Genomic DNA, 14597 nt, shown 5'->3' with positions numbered 1-14597 from the left:
TTTATACAACTGGAGCAACAACATGAACAAAACTGGATGTGACTAACCTTGTTTCAACACATTTAACAAAAATGTTAGTATATTTTAACACATTAACACCCAATACTAATAATAAACGTGTTGAAAAACAATTGTTTGTGCATTAAGAATGTTGCCATGATGAAATGCACTTTGAAAACACATTAAACATGGATGAGGTGAGACTCCTGGAAAACCTGAACACTGAAAGCTTTCACATCAAAAAATAAACCAAAAAACCCTTTTCTTATTTTTAACTTCAGTCTGTCAACAAATCATCTTTTAATTTGTTCTTCAGATTTAATGACATTAGCTCTGCTTGTTGAAAATGTATTAAAACAAACATGTACGCCTTATAGATTTAGGAAGCAGAACAGCCATGAAACTGGAAGAGAGTAGCAGCTTTGTTGGGGGGTTTTCACTTCTCAAAAAATAATGAATAAGACAAGCGAACAGGTCTTCAACAAAAGTGTTTACAGTCTATTCTCAACAATATCTTCAAATATAGAGATTTACAGTATCCTCATGATTGGCCATAGAGATATTAAACAGAGACTATGATGATATATTTTTTATCATTTGATTTTGATATGAACAAGACCACTCACCTTGTTTTATGGATTGCGAGCAACATGACTATCACTAGCAGCTTGGCTTTTTTGAAGAATCCCCTAAGAACTACAAACCCTGATCTCAGTGCAATGAGTAAAACAGAGTAATATAAAGAAGTTAGCAGGTTTTTTTAACGATCTAGCTTAGTAAAAATAATGTTTTTAATCACCCTCCTTCTTCGTACCTCTACAAGGGTCTTTTGTCAAGTAGACTTCCCACCGTGAATGTGGACTCTGATTGTTTTACTGGCAAAATATATTGTGAGCTATTTTGTTGTGGTCTTATTCTTCGGCCATTACATTTTGCTTTAAACAAAAAAAAAATATGTCACAAAGAAGAGTTGAAGCAATAATGTTTTCTATTGTCACTTTAATACAGGACCTTCAAACTGCATTTGTTTCCCTCGCATTTACAAGTTCATTTACTTGGTTCATCTTTAAAAAAAAAACGTTAACATAATTCTATATTAAAACAAACATTATTAAATTGGATTAGACTTGATGGTTCACTACAGACTTTGGATACAATGTCAAGAAATATGATTTAAAAAAAACATTGTTATTTGTGTTAGCCCCAGCCATGGCACTGAGGCAACAGTCCCAGCATGAACAAAGAATGAACATAAAGGCTGATGTAACACTGCAGGCAAACAGATTGAGGATGAAGAGATGTTTTGTAACAGTTTTTTAAAGGACTAAAGCCAGAAAGAAGGAAAAAAATGGTGGGAATCCATTTCTGGAAAGTGTGGCGGTAGGAAGGAGTGGCCAGTTGACGAAAACAGAGCAGGAGAAGAAACAGAAGACTTTAGTCTCTGCTGTATCAAGGAATCAAAACAAAAATAAAACGGTAGTTTTCCATCCAATCACTTCCCCTCCCAGGCATCTTCCTTCTGCTTGGCTGCCATGCGCTTTTGTTCTGAAAAGATAAATCACAGAGACACAGTTCAACACATCAATCAGCGGAAGCTCTTACCTAAACAAGACTTTGTTTATTTGTTGCTCTATATTTGTATCAATGTCTTCACCACATGCAGGGCAGTGAGGCAGGCTGAGGAGCCGGCTGCAAATTCATCTGTGAATAAGACCATACGTGGCATCCTTTCCCAGGACACAATGTTCAGCACACGATGCATATCTGACATTCACTGTGCCTGTTGTAATCTTACATAAAGAGCACAGTGTGGGACGAACAAAGGAGATTTCTTTTTAGTTTCTATACTTCCCGACTGGCTCTTCAGTGGACATTCGTGGTTTTCTGGGCCTATATACTTATGTTCCATCTCAGAAGGGAAATGGCTGCTGTTCTGATTATAGAATTGTTATGATGAGCACAGCAGTGGGCCGAGAGCAACCTCTCTTGGCATCAATCTCCATTTTCTTAAGTAAAGTATGAAAATAGCTCCCACTTGTGGTGGAAATATTGTGATGCAAAGACTAAGACAGCTAGGTAAGGACTTTATATCTCTTCATAGAGTAACTGGTAACCAAGGTTCTTTCTTACTGACAACGTGCTTCATACTCAAGATATTAAACCTATTTTTCGCGTTAGAAACAGCCCAACAGGATGAGGATCATCTACTCTACTATAGATGAGAGCAGGGCTACCTCACTTCCTGGCACAGTTACCCACTTTCCGGTGAAAACAAGGCATCGGCGCCAAGCGAAAATCAACAGTTTCATCATCCCTTAAAGCTGCCGTGTCATGTAGTGCACGTCAAACAACAAAACAGATCCAAAGTTAACATTTTCTTTACTTTTACTTCGTTAAAAATATGGTAAAAGAAAACATCCGTGTCTTCAGGCCTCCACAGATAGGACTAGATCGTAACCAATGGGACCCGGTTGGTCAATACCTGTATGGCTATGTGAAACACTTCAGAACAACTACATTATAATGCTAATGCGGTTAACATCTAGCATCAAAGTAAACAGTTGTAATGCTCAAAGGCAAAGTAGTGACTGTAGATTAGGGCTGAACGATTAATCGATTTTAAATCGAAATCGCGATTTTAAATGATGCGATTATCAAATCGCAAAGCCTGCGATTTTTTTAACTTTTTTTTTATTTATTTTTTTACTTCTTGTGTGTCAGTCATCCACACCAATCAGAAGTGCTGTGCTCCACATGTACCAGCCATTGTTAACCAATCAGAAGTGGCCCATGATAAAAGGTGATAGACAGATTGATCCAATCACCTGCCAAGTATTTTTGAAAGTGCCTGCCCTTTCCAAATGGCTTCCAATGGAGCTTTCCTAGATGGTTTGGTGAAACAAACCACCTGAGTCAGGTTAGTAATGCTCCATCACATGTTTTACATCTATTACAGGGCGAATCTTAAACTGAAGCTTGACTTTAAAGCAACCCAACGGAAGTTTCATGTAAGTTTAGTTCTTTCACTCGTAGCTCGGGCTGCGGGGGTGCTAGAGACGGGAGCATGTTGATACGACCTTCCTAGCCGGAGATATGGCAGCATTTTACAATAAACTTCCGTTGGGTCGCTTAAAAACAAATATCGCAAATCGAATCGCAATCGCAATATCTTTCAGAAAAATCGCAATTAGATTTTTTCCCAAAATCGTGCAGCCCTACTGTAGATGCTGCATTTAAATATAAAACACTGACAAGCCGATATCAGATTAAGTTCGTCCACCAGCAGAGTGACAGGACAACGATCCCCTTGTCACATAAATTAAACCATACATCGAAATCGATCATCGATCTCCAAGGAAATGGTGTAATTGTTTGCCTGACCTGACATTGTAAATCGGGCTCCTTGTAGATGAAAATATGCAATGTTTTCTAAAATGTTTGATGTGATTGGAGAAAACTTCTGAATCTGTATTTACCGCCAGTCAAATGACGGCAAGTGTTTTCACCCAAAAAGGGGCGTGGCCCTGACGTAGGGTGAAAATACCGGATGGGTTGCTCTCATCTATAGAGAACAGTCCTTTAAAAGCACTGCTGACCACAGTACATCTTCCCTTTAATACAATCTCAACTATCGCTGTAAATATTGCACCTTTGGCCTCCTGGAGCTTCTTCTTCTCTGCCTCACGCTTCTCCTCCGTCAGGTTGCTCTTCACACCGAGGGCACCGATCACCATCCTTCGCGCCAGTGCGGCACTTGTCTGAGGTCTCTCTTTAGCAGGCAAGAGGTAGTCTGAGGATGGGATGAAAAAAGAATGATGAGGTCGTGCATCTAAATATGTGAGCTACAGAGGATGATCTGAGCTGAACTGGAGACGCTTTTTGTACCTGAGCAGCTACGAGCTTTGGCTTTAGTGGCGGGGGAGCATTTGGAGAGAGGTCGCAGCTTCATCAGTGGATGTTTGGTTCTTAAAGCTTCCCGAGCTGAAAATTGAGAAGAAAAAAATTAAACACCATTTTTAAAAAGCACATTTATCAGTTAACTGTGTAAACCTAATAGAGCCCACAATACAATGTATTCACTCAGCAGTTATCCCATACTTATTATTAATTTAAATAATGTTGAGTCGTTCCATAAGGGTCCACTGATACTCAACATATGTTCTCCTATTGGGTAAAGCCTCACAACAATCATATTTACTGCAGAGGATTTTTTTATTTGAGGTACTCCCCTCCCAAATGTCTCTTACATGTGACGCCGTGCTTCACTTACCTGCTATGGGGCTCGAGAAGAGGCCAAGAGCACTTGATTCATCAATCCACTGGATGTCAAAACCTCTTTGTCTGAAAAACATAGTAAGAAAAGGTCAGACAACATAGACTGTTACAAAAACCACAGGAAGATTCAAACCAAATATGCCAGGGAAGCCACATTCAATGAGAGTCCATTTAGTGGTTCAGTCAGGCTTCCAATGTGAATCTTTAAATAGAACATCGACACGTTTTATGTGGATGTCTAATTAGTGTTTAAAAGGTGAATGTAGTTGATGAAAGCAATACGTTCTTTAGTGTGTATTACTGTCTGATGTTATTCCTATTCCTGCATTGTCCTTTGATAGTGACGTAGTTTTATGCAAGGTGGAATATTGGCTATTTGCAGCGGAGAGAGGCCGACTCTGTAGCTGGAAAGTAATGATCACACACTACAGAAGCTGCCGTGTGCTGGTTTTTATTGGATGCTGTTGCAGACCGAGGGCTCATGTTTTGTTACTATGCATGAATTTCAAAAGGTTGTAGTTTCGGTTCTCTCTGGACCAGATTACCATGTTTTCATGATTTATTTTTGTTATTACCTGCATACAATAGGTGTTGCTTGGCTACAATATGTTTTGGCTCTGCATTAGTACCTTCAATGCAATGCATCCTGGAACATGTAGGCTCTCAACTTTCTCAGTAATAGGTATAAGAATTATACATACGAGTAGTCCTGAAATAACTTGAGAAGGTCCTCGGTCCTAAACTCAGCAGGGAACTCGTAGATCTCTACAATGTTAGCAAGTTCGTCGTCAGTGAGGTCGATGTCATCTTCGGCATCTTTGTCCGTGTTGTAGTAATCAAACCTGGCCTCCTGGACGGACTTCTTCTTTCTACCTTGCTTCACAGCCAGCTGGAGAAGTGAGAAAAGTGAGATGAGAACAGGAGGGAGAAGAGGGAAACAACAAGGGGATAAGTGTATTGTAAAACGTAATGCACGCATTTGAGCTGAATAAACTGGAAAATGTGTGTTTCTGAATTTTAGGGAAGGTTCTTCTGGTTATTTTTACTTTTTCATATTTGAATCACCAAGCCCAAGCTCTCACCTCTTCTGAAAGATGCTGATCCAGGCAATCTCCTTCATCATTGAACAAGGTGTCCCAACTCTCCTCTTCCCCTTCTTCTTCCTCTTCCTCTTCCTCTTCAATGGCAGCTGCTTCCAGCCGTGAGGTAAGTTCGGCCTCCACATTGGTTGGGTCAAGCTGCCCATTAACCTCTGTATCCTCCTCTGCCTTTACCTCAGGATCTCCATTCTGGGCCTCACCTTCTCCCCCAGCAGCAGCTCCCTTATCTGCTCCAGCCTTGTCCTTCTTATTCTTGGCGTTTTTCCTTGCCTTGTCTGTGTAGCGGGGCCTGGGTCTTGGTTTTACTTCTCCCTGAGGCTGTGCCTTATCTTTGGCTCCAGGGAGTCGTTGCTTGGGGACGTTCTGAGCTTGTCCTGTCTTCTTAGACGGGGCGGGCGGTGCGGGTGTCGGCTGGGCTGCAGTAGAGTCTTCTTTCGCTTGTTCCAACTCCATTATTGAATTACGTTAAAAACACCTGGATGATCAAAGGAAACAGAGGAAGAGACAATGCAGTGAAAATGGGTCTGCTTTAACCGTTAACATTTCTAAACTAGTCTTGAATGAGTTTATTAACAATATGAATGTTATTTTAACCAACCTACGTGAACTAGTTAACTCCCCCCAGAAAATAGTCTAAAATCTTGCTAAACGCATATAAACCATGACAATGCTATTAGCTATTAGCTTACCGCTTTAGCTAACTAATCTTCCACTCGCTGAGGTAGAAAGATGTGCTCATTGAGGGCACAACCATTCAGTTAGTATCAGCATACATTCAAATAGGATTGTGTATATTTATTTTTAATAAATACATTCCTGGCAGAATTGTTAAAATAACGGTTGCTCATTTGTCTTACCCGGGTTTGGTTTGTTTAGCTTCAGATTTTCGTCGCACAGGTGACGCAGGCGTAGGACAGCGCAAAGGATTTTGGGATATAGTGTAATTTCTCTGCCTCTGCAGCTAAAACACTCTGAAAGAAGAGCACGCCTTTTTACTATCGTATTTGTTTTTTAAATCACAACATGCATTGTTTTTATAATCAAGATTTCTCCACAGAAAGACAATGTTAATGTGCTGTCGGTTGAAATTATTATTTCAGTACCGTAAAGTAATGTTTTGATTTAACAGCGCCTGCAAACACACGACTTCCGCCTTCCACATACATGCTCACAGAAACCCAGATCAGCTATTGGTCAACTTTCTAATAAGGCCCAGAAGTCTTCGCTGATTGGCCAATCGTCTTTGCATTACACAAGCTGGTACATGTTATAAGCAGACGTTGTGTGGGAATTGAACATTTAATAACAAATTATATAACAATCACGGCCCAGTGCCCTCACATCGCTGCTGCGGAGTCTGATAATCTCCCTCTCTTCACCCTGACGGTGCAGGTAAGACGGCCTTTGCGTAGACAAAAGTCTCTGCTCAGCATCCTGCAGGGCTGTGCTTCATTTTAACAACAATCAAGTATGAATAACACAAACATGTCCATAAGGACAGAGGGTTAATATACCTGTGTGCAGATTCTCTAACCCTGTGACAAAAATGTTGATCTTACGAAGAGCATGCAAGTGTATACTGTAGAGATGATTCACGTTTAAATGTATGGTGGATTTGCAGAGAAACATCTCATACTACAATCATCTTATATAAAGGCTTTCAAGTTAAAACTGGAATATCAGACAAAATATTTGCAATTAGATCTATTTATTATAAATTGTTTAGCCCTAACTCATGCACAGTGTTTCTAAATATGATATTAGCTCATCATCATTGAGGCTGTCCTGCTTTAAACATAAGACTTGTTCATCGTCTGCATGCATCATCATACATGTAAAAGTACAGTAACTCTGTGTTCCCGTTGCAGTGATGTGGCGTTCAGGTTTGTTGCTCCTCCTGGCTGGAGTCTGGCATCAGTGCCACGCCCAGAGCTCTGAGCCCATGCTGCAGGTTGTAACACAGACCATGCTTCCTCCTGACAGTCTGCACAATCCCACACAACTCAACTATGGTATGGCTGTTACAGACGTGGATGGGGATGGCGACCTGGAGGTGGTCGTTGCAGGGTGAGTGTGAAAAGGGTTAGCTGTTTCCTATGTTCCTTACACTGCATAGACCAAGGGCCACATACAGAAAAATATACGAAGGGCTGGGCCACTCACTAGAGGTATATTACCTCATAAGTTCAGATATAAATGAGCAAAATCAATCAAATGTAGGTAAATTATGCTTGATACTTAAAAATGCCTTATGAAAAAAAAACAGCCTACATCTCAGCTCCCCATTTATTTTGTTACAAAAAGTGTTCGGCTCAACCCTTAAAACAGAAGCCTCAGATTGCTTATAATAAGGGGAAACAGGAAGGGTATATTTCAAGCTTGTTATGCAAATAAGTCATTGGGCTTTTTCTTATCAACTTAGATTTGTTAGAAAATGTTCCCAACTTTAACTGACTGAATTTATTTGAAAAGTGGACTTATTAACACATGAATACTACTGTGCAATATTTGTTTACATATATTTTTAAGAAGTACAATATAAGACGAGCACAAGTTTCATTTGTGGGACATATTCCATTACACTTTGAATTTGTGGAGGGCCGATTCCAAATGGCATAGACATTCTTATATGTACAAAACTATTTTGTGTGATGTTTTCCCTCAGGTACGATGGGCCCAACCTGGTGCTGAAGTACGATCGCACTCTAAACAGGCTGGTAAACATTGCTATTGATGACAGCAGCTCTCCATACTACGCCCTGAGGGACCGAGCAGGAAATGCTATCGGAGTTACAGCCTGTGATGTGGATGGAGATGGGCGTGAGGAGATCTACTTCCTCAACACAAACAATGCCTACTCTGGTGAATAGCACATTCTTATGTTATGTCTTCATCATGTATCCAGAAGGTGATTACCAGTATCTGAAAGACTCCGTCCCCGCGATAACTGACTTTTTTTTTTTATGCAGGACGGGCAACTTATTCAGATAAACTGTTCAAATTTCGGAATGGTCGCTTTGAAGATCTTCTTGGGGACGAGCTCAATGTGCTCCGTGGTGTCGCTAATCACATGGCAGGACGTTCGGTTGCATGTGTAGACAGAAAGGTTAGTAAATGGCATTAACAAGTCCCTCAATCTTTTATTCCACCTTTTGTCTCAATTATTCTCAAATTCTTCCGTAATACCTCATATTTTTTCTCTGCAGGGAACCGGCCGTTACTCAATCTATGTGGCCAACTATGCCAGTGGCAGCGTCGGTCCCCACTCTCTCTTAGAAATGGACGAGGCTGCTAGTGATGTCTCCAAGGGCATCATCGCTCTGTCTGATGTGGCTGCAGAGGCCGGGGTCAACAAGCTCACAGGTCAGGAGTCAGGTTAGAGAGGTGAAGTCTGGGATGTTTTGTGTCCTGAATCAGCTGAAACATACATTTTTTGATCGTTACGCAGGTGGCCGTGGTGTGGTGGTCGGACCAATCCTGAGCCAGTCGAAGTCGGACGTGTTCTGTGACAACGAGAATGGACCTAACTTCCTGTTTAAGAATAATGGAGACGGGACTTTTGTGAATATGGCCACACAGGCTGGTGAGTATCAAACAGTAAGGGGTATAGTCAGGAATAGCGTTTCTGTAGGTATTGAAGTGTAAGTCTCTCTTGGCTTGATAACACTTTTTAATGGATTGCCATAAAAAGAGTATCTGTTCATTATTATATAAATATTACACAATATTTGAAAAACTGATGCGCTTCCCATCAGCCTCAGCTTTTTTGCTGTTTTTCTAATTAGCATATTTTATTAACTAAATAAGACAGTAACCATGGTAAACATAGCAATGTGTGAGTGTTTAGCCCAATGCAATGCTATACCTTACTACAGCCACGCAGAGCAACACACATGTCTGTTTATTGTTTAAAGGTAGGGTAGGTAAGTTTGAGAAACCGGCTCGAGATCGCTAGAATTTGAAAATACACAACCGGAGAAAATCTGCCACTTCTTTACAGAGCCCCTCCTCCAACACACACGAATGCGCACATGACCAATGAGGGCACGAGATAAGTTTGTGCCCCGATGGAAGGCTGACAGGCAGGTAGGCCATCCAGTTATTTTAGCCGGGCCGGCTAAAATGATTGGTCGTACTTTTTACAGTATTACAGCTTCCACAGATGACATTTTGTATGGATTTTTAGTCAAAGCACTTAAGATATTCATTGCTATCGGATGTTAAGAGCATTCCATGGAATATAACAAGTGTATCTCGAGCCGGTTTCTCAAACTTACCTACTCTACCTTTAAACACTGTGAGACCATCCAGGTATTTGATACTTAAATAAGGTTATGTCACATAATGTACCAAAATGCAATGATGTCTTCCAGGGTGTCTTCTTTAAAACTAACACTAGGAGTCGCCAATGTTGGCAATTTCCAAACCCCACACATTGGGGCTATTAGTTGGGCCTGGGGCAGAAGTTTCCCAGCAATAAAGCTTTCAACCTTTTGTCAACCTCTGAAGGTGTGGAGGACCGGAGCCAGCATGGCAGAGGAGTAGCACTCGCTGACTTCAATGGAGATGGAAAGACGGACATCGTGTATGGCAACTGGAACGGCCCCCACAGACTTTACCTGCAGGGCAGCGACTCTAAATTCAGGGTAAGGAAGGAGAGAAAGGGCAGAAAGGAAAAGTTAAAATAAAATTGATAAAGCAAGACTTTAAAGTATTTGCTTGTGCAGAACATAGCCTCTGGAGGATTTGCAGCTCCCTCGCCTATTCGCACAGTCATCGCTGCTGACTTTGACAATGACAAGGAGCTGGAGGTGTTTTTCAACAATATTGCTTATAGAGGCAACGCCCCTAACAGGCTGTTCAGGTGACTATTCAGTATTAACCCCAAGCCCAATAAAGAAGCATACACTATTTAAAACTCTTAAATAAATGTTGTGTTTCTATGCAGGGTGTCAAGGAGAGCCGATGCAGACCCTTTGATCTCGGAGCTTAATGTGGGAGATGCTGCAGAGCCACAGGGCCGGGGAACAGGTCAGCTACACCTCAGACCAGAGGACATTGGACAACATATTTTCATTTTGTTTTATTCTCAGAATGTCATAACCTGAAGTGAATGCACCTCTGCTACCTCTCTGTTTGGAGGAGATTTACAGAGACACAGCTGTCGGTTAAACGTCACAGTGAGGTTGTTATGTAGGTCAGCGCAGTAAAGGCTCTGTTTGTTTTGGCCAGGTGGCACCGTCACAGACTTGGATGGGGATGGACAGCTGGACCTGCTGCTGGCACATGGAGAGAGTGTCCAGCAACCAATCTCTGTCTTCAAGGTCACGCAGGTGTGTATCTGTGTGAGTGTGTGTTTGGTAATAGTTGCTGAGCCTGAATGATCCTCAACCTGAACTGTCCCACTTAATCAGGGCTCGTCCAACAACTGGCTGCGAGTCATCCCTCGCACGCAGTTTGGCTCTTTTGCGCGGGGAGCCAAGGTGACAGCCTTCACCCGTCAGAGTGGAGCTCACACACGCATCATTGACGGAGGATCAGGGTACCTGTGTGAGATGGAGCCTGTCGCACACTTTGGATTAGGTAACCTCCTTTAGCACTTTATAACTCACAGACTCTGGAGACAACGTGACTTTCAAATATATCTTGTATACCAATTACACACATATACATATATATATATATATATATATATAACTTAATTTAAAGTCATCTTATCCTGCATGGGTTCAGTTTTTCAAACCCTCACCTGCACAGAACTGGTACCGAGCTATGACTTGTAATTATCTCCAAACCCAGACCCGACCCCTGCTAATCGAGTTGGCCTCAAGCTGTGTTTAAACCCCCAGACTACACAGCTAATGAATTTGAAGTTATTTATTTTTATCCTGGTTTAAGTTGAGTTCCTATTCTTGATTCAGTGATCTAACTCACAAAAAGTCTCTTGATGCCAGGATAGCAAGCACATTCTCAGGTTTCATTATAAAACAATCATCATGGCAGGTGTTAATACTTGATAATATTTGCGGATTTAGATGTTTAGCCGTGCCTGTGAGTTTATATCAAAAATATTTTTCAACCTGTTACACAATTTGTTCGCTAGTTACTCTGTACCCAGTGCAGTCCTGGCCTGGCGATGTCCAAGGTTAAACATGCACCTATGTGAACCCCTCAAGCCATTCATGTACATGTATTTTGTTTGTTAAATCTGGCAAGAAACAGAAACAACCATTTTTGGTTTTATAGGGACAATAATTTCAAAATCAACACATTATTTATTGCCGTATAACTTATATTCTTGTTACCTCACAACCTCAAGATGATAAGAGTCTGTGTTAACTATGGATTAATTCAGCCAGCTGTTCGCTCTGCTTAAACTCTTTATGCTAAGCTAAGCTAATGACCTCCTGGCTCCAGCTTCAGTGGTCGATCTTTTCATCTAACTCTCAGCAAATATTTATAAGCTATTCCTTCAAGATGTAATCCCATGTTGTACTTACACACAGACATACATTTTTCTCTTGAGTGATGCTCAGTGTTTTACTTTTGACCCATGAATCCCAGGAACTGATGAGGTGACAGTACTGGAAGTCTCCTGGCCTGACGGCAGCTCCATCTCTCGAACCCTTCAGCCTGGAGAAATGAACTCAGTGGTGGAAGTAGCTTTTCCCAAAGAAGGGGAATCGTCTCTGCTTGCCAATGACACGCAGGTACGCACAACGGGCCCACGGCATGAATTATGAGGAACACCGGTAATATCCTAGGCACTCTGTGGTAGGCGCTTAAAAAAAATGTTCACCACAAACTACAGCAGACAACACAAAGCCTCCTATGTTCTAAAATAATTGTACGCCCTTTGTCTGCTAAATTAATGAATAAACATATATTTTTTGAAAACCAATGAATGTCTTTCTTCTCTTGTTCAGTGTGGGAAAGGCTTTTCTGTCCAGAATGGCCGCTGTGCAGGTAAGAAAGAAATACTTTAAATCAGTCCTTTTTAAATATAGTGGCTTAAATTTGCTTTTTTTTTAATTTCATGTTTATGTTTTTACAGGTGTGTGAGGACAGTCTCTAAAAATCCCTGGGCCTTGTGATTTCCTTTTACTTTATGAGTAGTTTTAAGACTTTCTTATTTTTCTCTTGAATTGTTACAGCTACTGCATGGTTATGCTTGTTATTTTTAATGCGCATTGGCAAACTCCCTAAATAAATGACTTCAAATCAATATGGTCAGATTATCATTTCTTTTTTGAGTGAGTAAGGGTTAGAATACCCTACATTTAATAAATGGGCTATTTAAATACACAACATGATGCATTTTAATGTTAATTATTTCCCAAAAATCATCACATATTGCACATCACACATTGCATCCTCACTCAAACAGCATAAACATGTCAAACACACAAAGATGATCATTTCATACTGTAGATACAAAAAACACTTTCACTGACAGCATCAGGAAACACTAGCGGTTCCTGCATTTTTTTTTTTTACATTTCACTAACACTAGGGCTGCTCAATTAATCGTATTTTAATCGTAATTACGATTTTGGCTTGCAACGATTGCGAAAACAACGTAATCGAAATAAAACGATTTATTTTTATTTATTTTTATTGGTTTTTCAGTTGAATTATACTAAAAGTTCAGGTTAATCAACTGTTAAAAACATACTGTTCACATTTCTTTTTTCAATAAATGGATGTTTTCAGAGTAAATGGATAATCGCTTTTAATAATCGTGATATCAATTATTGACCCAAATAACCGAGATTATGATTTTTGCCATAATCGAGCAGCCCTAACTAACACCAGCTGCCATCTGAAGATGAACAAATATGAACAAGACATGAACTCTGTGGATGACAAAGACTAACAAGAACTAACAACAAAAGTTAAGCTTTTTGAAGGAAAGATATTCCATTATTCTCCGGTTGCACCTCTCCTCTGCCTGTTTCACATCTTGCCATCTCCTTCATGTTTCAACCTTTGTCTTGTCAGTGTTTTCTTATTCTGATGTCTGCCTTTGTTTGTTTTCCTCTACCATTTTCTTTTTCTCATCCCCTGTTCTGTCCCTCCACCCATGCAGCGTTGGCTCCATTTTACGATGGCTTCCGATCTACCTCTGTCTCCATGTTTGAAGCCTCCTGTTTTGAGACAGTTTTCCTACAGTGTGTCATGGTGCTCTCTGCTCTGTCAGACCTCAGAGGATGGTAGTCTTCAGGGTAATGATGATACAGTACGACACTCTAGTCTGTACTAAGCATTTCCTAAACGACTTCCTGAGACATGCACTAACAGTGGGTCTGTTTTATCAGTATGCATATCCTAGAATCTGGATACCCAGCAGTTTGGGCATTTCCTGTTTGCTCTGGTGTGCTGCAGAAGTCTTTAAATGCTGTAAGTGAAGAATTACAACTGAGGTCAGTATTGTGCCCCTTACTCAGCTGAAAGTAGTGCAGTGTAGCATATCTAGCAAACATGAATGAATGTTCCTGAACAAAACTTAGTAAATACAATTAGCAAGGGTTTAAAGAGGACATATTATGCTCTTTTTCAGGTTCATATTTGTATTTTGTGCCTCTACTGTGACATGTTTCCATGCTTTAATGTTCAAAAAGTTCTTTATTTTTCTCATACTGCCTGTGCTGCAGCCCCTCTTTTCACCCTCTGTCTGAAACCAGAGCCCAGTCTGCTCTGATTGGTTAGCTGGCCGGCTCTGTTGTGATTGGTCAACCGCTCATAGATTGTCCTGCCCCTTAGACTATCACGTACATTGTGTTGGAGCGCTAGCCAATAGAAGCGTGTTACGTAGTGATGTCACGATGTTAAGTAAACAAAGAAGTCCAATGGAGGCATTTCAGGCCGAGGGGGTGTGTGTGAGAGAGACTCACTCTGGAGGGAACTTTGGGATTTGAGCCTTCAAAACAGCTTCTAATCTTCTCGGGCCTCTCTAATCTGTATTTAGTGCATGCAGCATGTTGGAAGCATGATCACTAATATGTTCTTCAGACCATTTCTACAGCACAAATGTTAACTTTTCATAGCTGAAGAAGCACTATAGTCTGTATTTCACATTAAATCAGTACTTGAATTAAATCCTGAGCAGCCTTTAAATGTGACAAAGCATTATTGAACAAAGGTGTACTTTACTGAACACATTTTCTGTAATAACTTCTGCAAATCCAGTCTCAGCCTTGCAAAATACTTTTGTATGTGATT

General features: G+C 40.7%; 2 protein-coding genes across 3 annotated transcripts; one reads left to right on the top strand and one right to left on the bottom strand.

Annotated features, from left to right (window-relative positions):
- Window positions 1-982: 982 nt before the first annotated feature.
- Window positions 983-6441, bottom strand: r3hcc1l (R3H domain and coiled-coil containing 1-like). Its single transcript, XM_034120600.1, has 7 exons — window positions 6233-6441; window positions 5358-5850; window positions 4977-5164; window positions 4271-4341; window positions 3886-3981; window positions 3650-3790; window positions 983-1545 (listed from the first exon to the last, which is right to left on the bottom strand). Exons 2-7 carry the CDS (start codon window positions 5826-5828, stop codon window positions 1493-1495), a joined length of 1020 nt encoding a protein of 339 aa, XP_033976491.1. The 5' UTR covers window positions 5829-5850; window positions 6233-6441; the 3' UTR covers window positions 983-1492.
- A 157-nt stretch (window positions 6442-6598) lies between these two features.
- On the top strand, window positions 6599-12600 carry crtac1a (cartilage acidic protein 1a). Of its 2 annotated transcripts, XM_034120598.1 has the most exons (14): window positions 6599-6767; window positions 7244-7442; window positions 8041-8237; window positions 8345-8481; window positions 8582-8738; window positions 8824-8958; window positions 9885-10021; window positions 10103-10239; window positions 10324-10406; window positions 10608-10708; window positions 10790-10958; window positions 11940-12085; window positions 12302-12341; window positions 12430-12600. In XM_034120598.1, exons 2-14 carry the CDS (start codon window positions 7246-7248, stop codon window positions 12435-12437), a joined length of 1644 nt encoding a protein of 547 aa, XP_033976489.1. In that variant the 5' UTR covers window positions 6599-6767; window positions 7244-7245; the 3' UTR covers window positions 12438-12600. The 2 variants fall into 2 exon arrangements, with proteins under 2 accessions (XP_033976489.1, XP_033976490.1); XM_034120599.1 differs by lacking the exon at window positions 6599-6767 and having other exon boundaries at window positions 7222-7442.
- The last annotated feature ends 1997 nt before the right edge of the window (window positions 12601-14597 follow it).

This window comes from Trematomus bernacchii, unplaced genomic scaffold, assembly GCF_902827165.1.
Source record: "Trematomus bernacchii unplaced genomic scaffold, fTreBer1.1, whole genome shotgun sequence".
NCBI classification, from domain to species: Eukaryota; Metazoa; Chordata; class Actinopteri; order Perciformes; family Nototheniidae; genus Trematomus; species Trematomus bernacchii.
Note: the sequence above shows the minus strand (reverse complement) of the source record. Positions and strands in the feature narration are given on the sequence as shown.

Excerpts from the sequence above, each read along its gene's own strand:
- r3hcc1l (XM_034120600.1), bottom strand. The coding sequence starts at position 5,828 with ATGGAGTTGGAACAAGCGAAAGAAGACTCTACTGCAGCCCAGCCGACA. Across the intron at positions 4,342-4,976 it reads AAGTTATTTCAGGACTACTC|ACAAAGAGGTTTTGACATCC; the intron begins GTATGTATAATT and ends TATGTTTTTCAG. Across the intron at positions 3,982-4,270 it reads CTTCTCGAGCCCCATAGCAG|CTCGGGAAGCTTTAAGAACC; the intron begins GTAAGTGAAGCA and ends CTCAATTTTCAG.
- crtac1a (XM_034120598.1), top strand. The coding sequence starts at position 7,246 with ATGTGGCGTTCAGGTTTGTTGCTCCTCCTGGCTGGAGTCTGGCATCAG. Across the intron at positions 8,739-8,823 it reads CGGGGTCAACAAGCTCACAG|GTGGCCGTGGTGTGGTGGTC; the intron begins GTCAGGAGTCAG and ends ATCGTTACGCAG. Across the intron at positions 10,709-10,789 it reads CTGTCTTCAAGGTCACGCAG|GGCTCGTCCAACAACTGGCT; the intron begins GTGTGTATCTGT and ends CCACTTAATCAG.